Source organism: Carassius gibelio, chromosome A20 (genome assembly GCF_023724105.1).
Source record: "Carassius gibelio isolate Cgi1373 ecotype wild population from Czech Republic chromosome A20, carGib1.2-hapl.c, whole genome shotgun sequence".
Taxonomy (NCBI): Eukaryota; Metazoa; Chordata; class Actinopteri; order Cypriniformes; family Cyprinidae; genus Carassius; species Carassius gibelio.
The window spans coordinates 24,604,661-24,620,546 of NC_068390.1; the positions used below are offsets into that span (position 1 = coordinate 24,604,661).

At 35.7% G+C, this 15,886-nt stretch overlaps 1 protein-coding gene across 2 annotated transcripts in view; it reads left to right on the plus strand.

Moving 5' to 3' along the window:
* Positions 1-15,886, plus strand: part of LOC127938498 (ATPase family AAA domain-containing protein 2B-like) — an 83,962-nt gene that overhangs the window by 13,105 nt on the left and 54,971 nt on the right. For both annotated transcript variants that reach the window (XM_052535152.1, XM_052535153.1), the window contains exons 14-20: positions 113-272; positions 1,158-1,248; positions 2,281-2,592; positions 3,273-3,417; positions 4,132-4,318; positions 4,511-4,696; positions 12,358-12,493. In XM_052535152.1, coding sequence (XP_052391112.1) covers positions 113-272; positions 1,158-1,248; positions 2,281-2,592; positions 3,273-3,417; positions 4,132-4,318; positions 4,511-4,696; positions 12,358-12,493 — 1,217 coding nt within the window. The remainder of the gene's footprint in view (positions 1-112; positions 273-1,157; positions 1,249-2,280; positions 2,593-3,272; positions 3,418-4,131; positions 4,319-4,510; positions 4,697-12,357; positions 12,494-15,886) is intronic.

The window sequence follows — 15,886 nt, forward strand, 5'->3', positions numbered from 1 at the left end:
AGCTCTTTCAAAGAGTTTGATGTACCACACACACATTTACACAACAACACCTATTAATTTTACATTTGACAAGGTTATCCAGTACTTTTGTTTTATCTTATTATTTTTTTAGCTCCATAGTGTCTACATTACTGGCATTGATGGATGGTTTGGACAGCCGGGGGGAGATAGTGGTCATCGGTGCTACAAACAGACTCGACTCTATCGACCCCGCACTCAGGAGACCCGGACGCTTTGACCGGGAGTTTCTGTTCAACCTGCCAGATAAAAAGGTGCGTGAAAAGTTCTCAACTTCAGCGAGTTTTTCTTAGCAAATTTATTCTCAGATTCCCAAAGCGTCTTTGTGTCCCTCACTCAAAACCCTTATGTTTTGCTGCTGGTTTGGTCTTAACATTGATGATCAACAATATTTGATACAGTATTATGTTTTAGAAATGTTTTAGAGTATGCCAAATATGGGATTTTTTGTTTTTTTTTGTTTTTTTTCATGGTTTAGTTTATTTGTTTTTATTTACGGTTTATAATTTGTAATGAAAAAATTACATTAAATTAGAAAAATACAAATACATTTTCACTAATGGTTTCAGCCCCCATATATAATTTTTCATTTATATTTCATATGCATTTAATCAGAGTTGTTTGCTAAATTTTAAATACTTAATATACCGTATATTCACTAGTGGTCTTAGACTCCATAGATACGTTAGATAGATATGTTAAACACACACGCACACACACACACACATGTAATTTATTATTTTATTATATACTTTGTCACAGGAAAAAAATTAATGTCAAATGGCGGTGACAACATACAAACAAGAATAGAAACAGATTAGTTTACACTTATAAAACTAAAAAACAAATGATATGATCGTTAAACCTATCTACACCCCAGTATTGTGTGTCATCTATGCCTGAGTTTTGTTTTTTATGTTGCTGTAATCTAAGTTGAGCTCTGTGCTGGTCTAGTTCCTGGATGTGTATGTAGTTTTTCTTCTCAGCAGGGCGCTGGCTAATCAAACGTTAGCTCTTATGCTTTCACCAGCCCCTTTGTTAAGTGTTTAAGATCAAAACAGTTTTGCTGTGCATTTTGAAGTGCCTTGTTTTATCTGTACTCTTGTCTTGTCTGTGTTTGTTTTCGTGCTCATCAACAGGCTCGAAAGCACATTCTGGAAATCCACACCAGGGACTGGAGCCCAAAGCTTGCTGAACCCTTCATTGATGAGCTAGCTGAGAAATGTGTCGGTAAGATGGACGAAAAATGTATACTTATCTAGCTTCAGCTCTATATCTCAACCCAACTAGTTGTAGCATGAACACGTTTTGGGTTTCAAGTCATTTCTTTGTTCAAAATCACAGACAGTCAGAACCGGCTTGTTTAATCTATTTTCCAAGTCAGTGAGCTCTTACTACTTGATTTTTCTTGACCATACAGTCTTTTGATGTCAGATATTTGAAAGATGAAACCTAAAGAAACAAATGGTAATCCCATAATCAAAGAACATATACCATGTTTTACACAGGTGTCAACGTTTGTTCAACAAATATTATTATTAATATAGAAACTTTGAAGCATTTTATTTGCTTTAAATGTATCATCTTGGTTATTGTTTGTAACTTGAAGTCCAAAATCACATAGCATATGTAAAATTAGTTGAATGGAACAGTGTTAACATTATTACTGTAAGCAAGGCTATTCTGTCAACTTAGTGTACTTCTTAATAAATGTTAATAATAGTATGGTAACATTTTACAATACGATTTACTTGTTAGCATTAGTTAACTACATTAGTTAACATGAACTAAGAATGTACAATACAATTCATGTTCAGTTCATCTTTTACTAATGCATTATTAAAAGCAAAAGTTGTGCTTGTTAACATTAGTTGATGCACTGTGTACTAACAGTGAATACCTGTATTTTCATTAACTAATATTAACAAAGATTAATAAATAATGTAATGTATTGTTCATTATTTTTTCATGTTCATTTGTTCATGGAACCTTTTTGTAGTCTTACCAATAATATTAATAATAATGAAGTTTAAGCAATATGCATTTTTATTTTCAAAATTTTACTTGCATTTATTTTAACCATTAATGTTATCCAGAAACATTACAAAGAAAAGATAATTGTGAAAAATGTGAACAAAAATGAAATTTGTTAAAAGATAGCATTTTTACAGTTAGCTTTTTATTCATTTTTGGAACAGTATTACAGGTGTCCACATAGTGGCGTTCTTGTCCAGACGTGTATCTACCCTTTCTGTGTCTCAGGTTACTGTGGGGCCGACATCAAAGCACTTTGCACAGAGGCTGCGCTAGCGGCTCTGCGGCGGCACTATCCTCAGATCTACGGCAGCAGCCAGCGTTATCAGCTGGATGTGGGCTCCATCGTTTTGGGGCCGCAGGACTTTGGTCGTGCTCTGCGCTCCATAGTTCCTGCGGGTCAGAGGGCTCTGGCTCCACCCGGTCAGGCCCTTTCCTGTGTGTTAAAGCCTCTGCTGGAGCCCACGCTGGCCCTAACACTGGCCTGCCTGATGCGAGTCTTCCCCCACGCAGAGCTCCTGCACAGGGAACACACACACGGTACGCTCTCATTTCCTGCTGTTGATTTTATGTTGCTCAGTGAGTTATGTTGTACATCAGTTACATTTAGTTTTTTTCCCTTTGTCCTTCTTTTCTCATTTACTTGTTTCATTATCCACTTTATTTTTTGTGCCTTACATTCAGGGCTTTATAATTACCGCCTCATATTTCTGCTGGGAAAATAATTTTACCAGCATTTTTAATGATTATTTTCTTTCTAATAAGTCATGCGACTCATCATCAAAGTTTTTTCTACTGTAATTATTCCAAATGTTATTCCAAATTATTTAAAATGTTTGTTTTAAGAGAAACTTAATAAGTTAAAGATGGACTGACAACTAGTGAGATTTTAGTTTTCCTGTACTGAGTTCATTCATCTGCTGAGTTCATTCATTTTGTTGGTGAATAATATTACACTTATTTTATAAATGGTAGATATTTTTTTAATTAGTGGAATATTTTTAAACTTTTTAATCTTTAAAGTTTTACATTTTCATTGCCTCTTTTAATAAAATAAAAATAAATAATAATAATAAAAAAAATGTAGGATTCTTTTTCATTTGCCCGAACATGCCTTTTTATGCCCTTGCCTTTTAAATCTAGAATAGATCATATACGTTTCCTGCTGGATATTGTTTCAATTTAAATCACAGAAATGTAAGTTGTTTCTCTGATTTCAGACACTGACAATCATCTGTTGGTAGAAGACTTGAACAGCGAGGATGAGGAATATCTTGGTGCTCCTTCCATTTATGAAACTCAGTCAGGATCATCGAATAAAGCAACTTCCTGCACGACCCATAAACCCTTTCTCCACTTTACCACGTGAGTCACTTGAGTTCATCCAGAACTCCGCTTTAATCCTCAGGACACTTTAATTAATAAGTACACTGGGAGACCCCTCATTTATTATGTTTCAATTATAATATTACACCTTTAAGTTTTTAATTATAATGTAACAAATATATTTTTTTTTATATGAGTATAGCCATCTATGCTGATATGGCAATACAAAATAATAAACAAAACCTATTAGATTTAAAAGTCTTGAAGGGGTTTAAATGATAGTCAGACACTGTGTTTTGCTGCCATCTGTTGGAAAGCTGCAGGACGGACAGGCGGCACGGACACAGCTTGGGTTCCTCAGCAGACCTACTTCAATTGCGTTTGCATTGATTTGTTCTTCATGGTTCAGTAAAGCAGTGTTTTATGGCATGAGCTTGTGATCATCAATACTTGCAGCTCCTCACACTTAAATAAGATGAACCACTTGCAAACATCTCAATATATTAATATACAGTATAAATGTCAAATGCATGAAAATTTGTCCTCCCTAAAAAGCTGCCAACTTTATCAATTACCTTCTTTATTTCGCTTCATTATTTTATTTGGGCATGGTAGCTTCATTCCTCTTGTCAAGCAACTTTCTTAATGAGAAACTGAGGCTGTTTCTGAAATTTGTAGAAATTTGTAAGGGTTGATTTGAATGTTCCTAACTCACTTAGACGGATAGATAGTGAGCTTTTATATTTGTTTCAGTTCTGCCTACCAGCAGCCCACCTCTTACCGGCCACGGCTGCTGCTGACGGGACCCCAGGGTGCGGGGCAGAGCACACACCTGGCCCCTGCTGTGCTGCACCACCTGGAGAAGTTTACTGTGCACCGCCTCGACCTACCCACGCTATACTCCGTCAGTGCCAAAACCCCAGAGGAGTCCTGCGCTCAGGCAAGCTGAAACGCACCATCACTTTTGAAGACTTCACACGTCCAGTGCATGGTGCTGTGGGCTTGTAGTACTATTGTTGTGCTTAAGATGTGTGATGATAGTAGTCAGCGCACCCTATCCACCTTATTTATTTCTTTTACATAAGAGTGAATGTTCATTTGTAACTTTGGGTATGTGTGTGTCTGTGTGCAGGTGTTTCGTGAGGCTCGGCGCTGTGTGCCCAGCATCATCTATATGCCTCACATCAGTGACTGGTGGGAAGCCATCAGTGAGACGGTCAAGAGCAGCTTCCTCACACTCCTGCAGGATGTACCTTCATTCACACCGCTCCTCATCCTCGCCACAGCAGAAACCATCTACCAGCAGCTTCCTGACGAGGTGACCAATCTGTCCCCCTAACCATAAATGCTTTTTGCATCTTGTTGTGGACAAGTTTATTTTCTAAGGGTGTCTTTTTTTTTTTTAAGTTGTGTAAATAATTATTGAATTTTATTAATAAAAAATATAGTTATTAGGTTTTGTTTTTTAAAGTACATATAGATAGATAGATAGATAGATAGATAGATAGATAGATAGATAGAGTAATAACATGAGCCTGATTTGCATACCATGCTCTAGGCCAAAGCTCAACCTTTTTTCTTTTCATTTTCTTCTTGACTTTTTGTACTCCTGTTCTCATCTTTTTTTCAAAGGCTGGCCTGTACCCGTCATTCCTTTCTATTTTATTTTTTTTTCTAGTCCTTTTCTAAGTGCACCAGGGGCATTAAAATCAATTCTCAAAGACATTGCAGGAAGAGCATGTGGGAGAAGTCGTTCAAATAAAAGAGGGTGCGAGAGGGTGGAAGGAAGAGATAAGTAATGCACTCTGAAAAAAAAAAAAACAACCTCTCTCTCTTAATTATGCTGACGGGGAGTCACTGTGGCAGCTCTGTGGTTTCACCTCCCAATCCAGCATCAAGCGCCTCCAGCAGCTCATGCTGTGCACCCCATGCATCCCAGGATGAGTCGCTGGGCAACTAGTGATTGGCTGGTGGCGAAGCCCTTGATCATAGCGCCCACTGAAGAGACTGATGCCCACCAGGAGGGCACGAGAGTGTTTAGAATAAAAGCATTAATGTTATTGACAGGCCCGTCTCTCGCTCGCTCTTCTCTTGCAAGGTGTATTCATTAAACCCTGGCTCATTCCTCTGAGGAAAGACACATGTTTAATTGATAGAACCCAGCACCACATAAATAATCCTCGTCTACTGTCACACTTGTTTTTTGTTTTTTCATGTGCTTTGAAAATTTGCCTCGACTTTCAATGGTGAATGACCCTTTTGAAGACCCCTGTGGTGTCTTGATGTTGAAATTCCACCTATATGACAGTGTTTGGATTATGAATCTGCAGTCACCGGATATTTCAGCAGGTTAGGTTTGAGTTGCTTGACTTTTTTTTTGGTATTTTTATAGTGTGTTTTGACTTGAGAAGTTTCAAAGTTCCTGAAGTGCGTATGAGATGTTAAATCCCAGGATAGTGTGCTGACACAAATTTAATATAGATTAAATAATATAGTCATTTGTAGGTTGATTTTTGCTGAAAAGGGGGAAATGTTTATAGGGATTAGTTTATATATATATATATATATATATATATATATATATATATATATATATATATATATATATATATATATATATATATATATTTTTTTTTTTTTTTATTTTTTTTTAAATCAGCATTGGATATACTGACCAATATTGGATCTTTAAGAGTACGTTTCCCCCTATTTTTACATTTTTAGATCACCTTTGCCATCATATCACACTCACTTAATAATCTTAGTTGATCTTAAAAAAAACAAACACAAAAAATTAATTTAATAACACTGTTAAATGTAATCATTAGCAAATGAATTTCCAATTTTTCATGCTTTGCTTTCTAAATTCATATGTGAAATGAGTTGGTTATATGCCATAACTATAATTCATTATGTACAAATAATGATTAGGTTATCATTATTGGCCAGATATGTTTTAAATCTGTACCTTCCTTTTTTGCTGATTTCATCTCGGCTATGCGGCTTATTGGTTAATTTTAACCAACACTGTCCTATGTAAGCAAATAGCCCTAAAGCTTTTTAATCATCTCTTGCAAATCCTGGTTGAACAGCTCCCCTAAAGTGTGTCCTGTGAAGTCTCAATAGAGCAGTATTCCTCCACAATCATCTTCTGACTCCATTGTGGTACAGAAGACCCATCTTTTCATGATACAATCCATTTCTGATGGATACTATTAAGTCACGACCTGCATTACAGTTTATTTTTGTTCCTGTTTGAGTCAGAAATATGTTGTAGTGAGGAAGTAAAATGATTTGCGAATGTCATTTAATGTTGACTTCAACCAAGTTTTGACAACCATAGAACATATGAAGTGGCTTTGAATGGTGAAGTAGGCAAATTCAGAGAATGGTCTGTTTGAATCCACAAAGCTTGTTCCCACTTTGAAATGTACCCCAAGGCCCCATCAGTGGAATCATACCATCCTCGCTCTGAATCGTACCACCCTTACCTTGGTGTGAGAGACGTCTCTTCATGTGGGCAGGGGGTCCTGTGTTAAAGCCGCGATCAATACTGGAGCTTCCCACAAGAGCTCCTACTGTCAGATTCTCCCTTAGAATAAACCATCCCGGCCTCTCCCACTCATGAACACTTGAATCCAGGGCCTCTGAGATCCGGAGATGGAGCGTTTGTGTGTGGAATTCAGAAAGGGGTGCTGTGAAGGATCAGGAAGTGTTTGGCCTGCACTGATGTCAGCTGGTAGCTATGATTTCTGCGAGGTGGAAAACACTGTCAGAATTGCGGAATCTAGTCCCAAAAATGCAATTCACAATTTAATGCGCAATGTCATAGAATTAGTAAAATTTTGAATGAATTGATCAAAAGTCGTTCATTACACTTAAATTGCGATATGGACTAGTATCTGTTAATATTAAGCCGGAAAAGTCATTTAAATATGAATCCTGCATGTTCTAGATGTCTCTGTTAATGAGTGGTGCAGATGCGTGGTTTCATTTACGATTCTACACACGCATACTGAAGCACGTGTGACACTCGCGGTGATTTCAGCATCTGGCAATGATCTGAGAGTTATTTCATGAGCATTTGACAATTTAATTTGAGTAAAAATAGCGTCACATCACATACACAGAACTGTAAATGTATTCATGGCATCCTGTCAAAATAAAAGTCTGGTTTGATTAGAAGAGTTAAGACATTGTGTCTTACTATTTTTCAGTAGAACATACATAGCCTACTACTGTAATGAAAAGGAATAATCACACAACATTTCTTCCATGTTTGAATTTTAATAGTGAATCCCCCTTCTTTGCCAAAAAATTAAGTTTGCTTAATTTTCAATAATTAAAAGATAAATTATTAAAAGATAAATGTTTTAAGCCTTCATTTGATAACCAGAAAAATGTAAATACACAATGCAGAATTTCTGAGGCTACTTTAAGAAAAAAAATGTATGCATTTCAAATAATTAGACATGTTAAAACACAGAACAGAACACAAAGTTTTTATTTAAATCACTGATGATATTTTGTATAGATACACCATCTGACTGGCCAGGGATTGGAATTAGCCAATTATAATTATATAATGGCGATATATAACGTGCACCCCTAATCAGACTAATGACCAGTTCGTTTTGATGTCACACGTACGCTCACATCTGCATGTAAACATGTCATTGGCATGGAAATGTTTCACTGTGGGTCACAAAGTTTGCAATTAGTTCGTAATACATTGTAGGGCCATAATGATTTATGATTGATTAAACACTTGATTAATGCTTGTCTGGGACAAGTAGATTTTTTTTAAAGGGGCAAGTGAGAGAGAATTTCACTTGCCGACCAGAAACGAAGCCTGATTTAAACTAAAATAACTAGGGAAGCACTGAAACTTGGCCACCAAATATTTCCACATGAAAATGGTTCTGATTTTATTGCATTCAGTGTAAATGGAGATTGATGATCTATCCATGTTGTGCCAGATGAGGCTCACGCAGCCTGTCTGAGAGAGAGATAGAGAGAGACATGCAGAAATCAAAACAAATGCATGGAGATTTTTCTCACAAAATTAGGTGAGCATATGTGCCATCTTATTCTAAAGAAGCAAGCAAACTTGTATGGATCTTGGCCTGTAATTAGAGCTTTTACACTACTAAAGGTAATAATAATAAAAAAGGATTTGTGAGTTTTATGGTCAATTTTTTTTTTTTAAAGCTCCAGATTTGTTAGTCTGTAAAGCTGGTGACAATTTTGTGATTTGTCTAATTTTGTGACCATGACTATATCATTAATATTATTACGATTAAATATTTTTTTTTAATATTAAACAAAATAATGAATATTGCAATTGTAAAATTTCACTTTGAACTAGTATTTAATAATAAATAAATTAAAGTGCATAGTGAAATTTCAGTACTAATATTTATGGCTGTCTTATAATTTCTTCATTTTCAAACATAAAGCCTTTTTTTTCCCAGCAATTTTGTTTTCAGATTCAGCAACTTTATTTTGATTCAGACCAGATAGTTTCGCAAGTCAGTTGGACCAGTTCTTTGAAACAAGATTTTTGGCATGCTTTTTTTGAAAACAAGAAAGTGCCTCATTCATTCTCTTCTTCCTTTCTCATATTAATTATACTTCTATTAATTGTACATATAATCAGAATGCTGTCAGATGTGGTTGTAATATATATATATATATATATATATATATATATATATATATATATATATATATATATATATATATATATATATATATATATAAAAAGGCATTCCTTAGTAACAATTTCTCGTTCCATACACCTCAAGTAGGCCATAAGTGGGAAGATATTGAACCTACTTTGGTTAAAAATTTAAAGAAGTCCATTAGCCCAGAGCTTATCTGCATTAAGTGCAACCCAAATATGCAAAGTAGAAGCTCGAGAACAGTTTGCACTGGCCTTGGGCTTCTGGCACTTTCAGCGAGACAGCTGTCCTCTCTGCGGCACTGCACGTCAGGGGTGAGGCCTCCGATAAATTAAAAGAAATGGGAACAAAATAACCACTAAAAATCTCTCGACTCATCCGTTCCCTCACATTTCTTAAAGAGAAAGATGTAGAGCCAGATGCCAGTTCTGTCTGTAAACAGCATCTGTAGTGGTGGCAGGTGGTATAGATCACAGGAAGGAGGTACGTGCCCCTGTGCTCGGGTGCGGGAAGAGTTTTGGCTCATGCCAGTGCTTGTGGGAGGGGTGCCAGCAGTCAGCTCCAGCAGTGTAAGGTTACACCTCAGTGTGCACTTGTTAGTTCACTCTAACACCTTCAGGGTCTGCATTTTTTCTGACTGTGTAATTTGGAGTTTTAGTGGTTTAATCTTAGTCAATATGGGCAATGGTCATTTCTAAACTATATATAGTTAAAAAAAATAATAATAATTGACTAAGTTTTGTTGTTGTTGTTGTTTACTTATAAACTCTCTAATATTCCAACTTAACATGACAGCTTAAATTACAAATGTTTTTGTCAAATTTTCCAGTTAAAATGTCTAAAAATCAAGATTTACATAAGTTGCAACACTGATGGATGTTAAGATACAGTGTTAGAGAATGTATCAATAAGTGTATTTGATCTAATTGAGCTGGCAGATTTTTTTTCACTTGTAAAATACAAATATCTTGTTCCAAGCATACTTTTGAGGTATTTTAACTAAATATTTATTTTAATTTTTTTTTTGAATTTTGCACCGTATACGTAACAAATGTAAAAAGAGGTGCACAACCAAGCTTTATTAATAATACATGCCCTCCAAGGCTTTCATTAATTAACAAGAGTAACAATCTCACGTAGTTATATGCAGTATGATAATAACCAACAGGTGTGCAACTCCACTAATTGTACTGATTGAAAAAGATAATTTCCTAATGAGATTAGAGAAAGAAAATGTTAAATACAGGTTTAATGGATCAAACTTTAAATAAAAGATATAAAGGCTCAATGAAACAAGCTTCAGATTAATTGTGAAAAAAAGATCAAAGACACAATCTTAGCATAAATATCCATATAGAGAAGTACTTTTATAAAAAATAAACTATAATCAATTTCTTGATTCAAACCTTTGGGAAACAATGGGTTTCAGAGCACAGTATATGTAACCAGATGGTGTGTTGATTTCCCCAAAGTGTGAATCCTGTGATTTTGAAAGGGGAAATCTATCCAAAAATTCAAGTTAATTTAAAAAATGTATGACTTTCGTCTTCACAACACAAAAGAAGATATTTTGGGGAATGTTGAGGTCCAAATTATGTTGCATCCTATTGGCTTTCATTGTATAGACAGACATTTAAAATAAAAATATCTTCTATCTCTTGCACGGAAGAAAGAAAGCCACAGTTTTGCATATTACATGAGGATGAGTAAATAATGACAGCATTTTCTCCAAAGATCCTCCAAAACGGACAACAAATGGTTTAAAATACCTTTAAAAAATGTATTTATGGCATTTATATGGATTTTATATAAATTTTTACCTCTTATTTTTTTCCCCCATTATGAAAGCACATTTCATTGCATTTGTCCTTTGATGTTGACTTTTAAATTCAGATTGCAATTCCCAACTCTCTTATTTATCAGTTTGTTATCTGCTTGTTGTTCATTTGAAGTAAAGATGATGCAGGTGTCAATAAGAGAAATACAGCAAATGACAAGAAATGTGTTTTGGATTTCCACATTTCCTCAGGATGTCTTGTTCTCTGGCGAGTTGTTCTTGGTTCTCCTCCTCTCAGAATCTTCATTTGTCTACACCGCTTCTATCTATCATCTCTGAGACAAAATCATAAAATCACTACCTGGGTCTTTTGTAGACTACTTGCTCTGCTTCTCTTCATCTCACCTCAAGGAGGAGCCTTGCGAACTTCTTAAAGTGGTTCAGTTTGCACTTGGGTATGAGAGCTTTCAGACATTTAGGAGTCATTAGCTTTTACCTGGATTCATTTGTCCTAATTGCTGCAGTCTTTGAAGAAACTTACATGACTTTTTTAACTGGTGATTCACACACATATACAGTACAGACAAAAAGTTTGAACACACCGTCTCATTCAAAGAGTTATCTTTATTTTCATCACTATGAAAATTGTAGAGTCACACTAAAGGCATCAAGGGCTATTTGACCAAGAAGGAGACTGATGGGGTGCTGCTCCAGATGACCTGGCCTCCACAGTCACCAGTGAGATTAATCTAGATTAAAAAAATTTATCTATGCCCATATATATATATATATATATATATATATATATATATATATATATATATATATATATATATATATATATATATATATATATATATATATATATATATATATAAAAACTCTCAGTCTTCAGTAATTGGACTGGCACTGCACACTTTACCATGTGAAATTAGAGTTGAATGTAGCAGTATGAAACTGCTCATTAAAACACTCTCTTCAGTGACACCTGTGACCATGTGCACCAGACACTGGCCATTATCTCCAGGTTTTTTCTTCATGCACAATTCTTCTGCTGTTGGGAAAGATGCGTGCAGAGTCACATTTCTTCTGTCCTTTCATTATGTTCCTTCAAATCACTGTTCGTTAAAGCCTTTTGTTATCCTGCTGTTCTAATTGGCTGGCTGATGGTGGCCATGATTTTGTCAAGGAGGACATGTGCCTGGATCACCATGTTTTATTGGTCCTAGATTTTAACACTGATCACTAACTACCCCTAAATTTAGAGCAAATCATTGGCTGATTAAGAAGTTATACCCCTTATTTTATCGTTAACCAGCCGTAAAATCTCTCTCTCTCTCGTGTGTGTGTATGTGTGTCTATATACCAGAATAGTTTCAAGACCAAGAATCAGTTATTGGGTGATTTGTTTTGTTGTTGAAAAGCATATATATATAGTTTTATGCAGTTTGCAGACTAAATTACAAGATGCTGTTTTTGTTTCTAAAAGGGTATTTTGTTTGTGTTCTTTTTTTACAGCTAAAATGCATCTTCAGCCATTCGTATGGGGAGGTGGTTTGTTTAAGCATGCCGGGAGAAGAAGAACGCAGGAAGTTTTTTTCAGACCTCATTTTGGTGCAGGCAGCCAAGGCGCCACCCCGCAAAAGGAGAACAGGTATGTGTTTATTGTGGTTAATGCAGAAGTATAGATTTATCTGGTCCTGGCTAGAGGCAGAACACGGTTTTTGAAGCGTTAACTTTTAGTTATTTAAACTTCTTTACCAACTTTTTCAATCTGTGAAGAGTAAATGCAGCTGCAGGCAGCAATTATCCGGGCCAAGCACCGTGAACGTTGTTCATTGCACCGTGCTGAAATCTAAGCTGCACAGTAAATATGGTCAGATACCCTCATGGCATGATGATGATATTTTTAAGTTTTGTTTCACATGCCTTGTGTTCTGTATGACTCAGTATATAGAAGGAATTCACAGAGACCAGACCAGAGATTTGCAACTTAAATTATGGGAAAGTTAAAATAAAATCATCAGATTTTTCATCCAGACGATTCCAGTGACTACCATAGACTCTCAGAAAGAAAAAGAAGAACGATAAAGGCTACACACTCTTTGTGCTTGGGCACTAATGAGGCCATTAATATGCAAAAGACGTATAAAGTGCCTTATGTCTCTACCTTAAGTCAGTCTAGAGTGTCAGACAGTATAGTCTGACCGGATGCTGATGGCATTTATTACCATTATGACTTTCACGTTCCCCACACTTTTCCTCACTTCCTGTTCAGATTCTTAAAGATATATTCCACCCAAAAAAGAAAAATCATTTACTTCGCTTAATCTCATTCCAATCATGTAAGATTTTCTTCCTTCCGTGGAAAACAAAAGAAGAAATTGTGAAGAATGAAAGTCAGTAGAGTCCAATACAAAATTATAAGTACAGGTTTATTACCTAAGTTTACATGCATCCAAATAATTAGCTGTTGATGGCTCCGTAGGATCGAAAAGCCTTTAAACACCTCAAGTGAAAGAATGTGCACGCACTTGAAACTAACTTACGGTAATAGACTTCGTCATGTGAAAGAGGTGTAGACCTGAAATAATCCTAAAAACTACAACTATTAAAAATCATCTTCGTTAGTTGACATTAAGCTGCATTAAAACATAATGTTAATATTAGATGAAAAACTTAGTTTAAGTTGAAGTACTAAAATTACTAAAACAAAGCTAAATAGAAATACACACATTATAAAACAAAATCACTAAAATAAATAATTAAAAGCTGATTTAAAATATTTATATTATAGTGAACATAATGATAAAATAATACTACATTGTAAGGGCAGAAATGCTCTTTTCGTAGTATTATCTTTTATGCTCATTTTTGGGTGTCGATAACTACTTTTGCTGTCATTGCAATCACTTCCACCACCGCTGCTGCTCTTCCAGAATTTGTACTTCTGCTTATGCATAAATTGGGTCTCCTGGGTGTTCCTGATGTTTTGGATATCTTCTCCTTGTGGTCGATTGTTATGCTCATCGACTCCCTCACAGCTGGAGACATTATAGCAGAGAATGGCTTTCAAGGGGGAATGCAAGCATCATGACCCATTGATGCAGAGCAGGGGTCCTCCTGTGGGCCGACCAGGGGCTGCTCTGAATAAAGCACAAACCCTGCTTCTTTTGGCAGCATAGCATCTGTGGTGGGAGAAAGGGGCTCTATTAAACACCGGGTCTTAACCATTAGCTATAATTACGCTCACACTTAGCATAACTGTTCGCTAGCTGCTGCCACAAAGTAAATTGCTGAGGCTTGTGGCTCAACAACTGCCAGGCACTCTGCCCAGATCTCTGGATTAGCACGAGGTCCACAGCCTGTTTACTGAGAAGGTTTTTTTTTCTGTAGCAATATTTTCTTACAAGGCAGTGCCACATTAGCGCTTGTTGTGTTTGGTTAGTTCTGGCAGTCTGTTTTTGGTTCATTGTATAGATGCAGCTCTGAATTACCACAGCTGTCCGGTTGTTTGTTGGAGCTCTTCAGAAATCAATAATACTTTGGGGCGCACGCTGTGGTGAAAAGCATTTCTCGACTTAATCCATATATAACACTGAGTGTTTATAATTCCTCTAGCTGCTCTGGCACAGTTTCAGTGTCATCTGACTCTTCCAGCTGTTTCGGACCATTTGTTCAGGACTTCATCTATTGCACTTAGTATTACAATTATTACACTTAGGTTTAAAGATCAAAAACCGGTTGGGTTTCTGGACAAAATACTGAAATATGATTTTCGTGATGTTCTGTTAATGGTTCCTGAATGTTTGCTTTCTTTTGACATCGCAACAATCATATTCCGATGTTTCCTGCATAATATATAATACACTACTGGTCAAAAGTTTAGGGTCAGTAACATTTTTATAAAAAATAAAAATAAAATCCTTTTATTCAGCAAGGATGCATTAAATTGATCAAACAAGATTTATAATGTTACAAAAGATTTATATTCCAAATAAAAGCTGTTTTATATATATATATATATATATATATATATATATATATATGTATATATATATATATATATATATATATATATATATATATATATATATATATATATATATATATATATATATATATATGTATATATAACTTTCTATTCATCAAAGAACCACAGTTTTTACAGTTTACACAAAAATATTAGGCCGCACAAATGTTGTCAACAGAAGATAGGAAGTAAATAAATAAAAATAAATGTTTGAGTATACTAGAATGATTTCTAAATGATTATTTAACACTTAAGTCTAGAGTAATGGTGAGGAAATTGAGCTTGACAAAACAATGTCTCTAAGTCAAGTATACAAAAGTTCACAGACTAAAGGCTGGTTCACACGGCAGGATAATTAGGCCGATTTTAGCCCCGATTCACCCCTTCCGACAATCTTAAGATGCTCCGATTATTAAAATAATCTGATCAAATATTATAATGTGTGGGTCTGTTAAGACTGCTCTCCTCTGCTTCCCAAGGACGTCGGGACCGCTCCGATCTCAAATCGGGGATATCCAACATGTTGGATTTATTTGGCCCGATTTCTTCTCGTGTGTGGTGTCCCCCGAGGACAAACGATCACGTGGACTGTGGCGTGTAGCCAATCAGAAAGCAAGTGACCAGGCGGTGAGGAAGTACCGGTGCAGCATTCGATTCGGTTCCCCTCTGGAATTCCTGTTTCCCCTTGGGTTGTAATAAACCCAACCAAATAGTTAATCAAACATATCCCCAAAGTAGCCTAAATTCCGTGGATTAGACAACACTGTCGCATGCAAATACACCAAACACACCTGGATGTAAGGAAAGCAAAAAGGAACAAATTTCTTACTACACTGCAGCATAGTAAAATGATTTTCACTCTCCCGTTTATGTTCTTTTTTTTTATTATTATTCATCTTGCAGTTGTTCCGTTATTTTTGTCTTATGTTTTTTCATTTCAAGTTGAAAAACCTCTCGTCTTAAAGGTATTTTCAAGTTTAAGATTTAGGAAGGTATTTTGAACTATTTGACTTG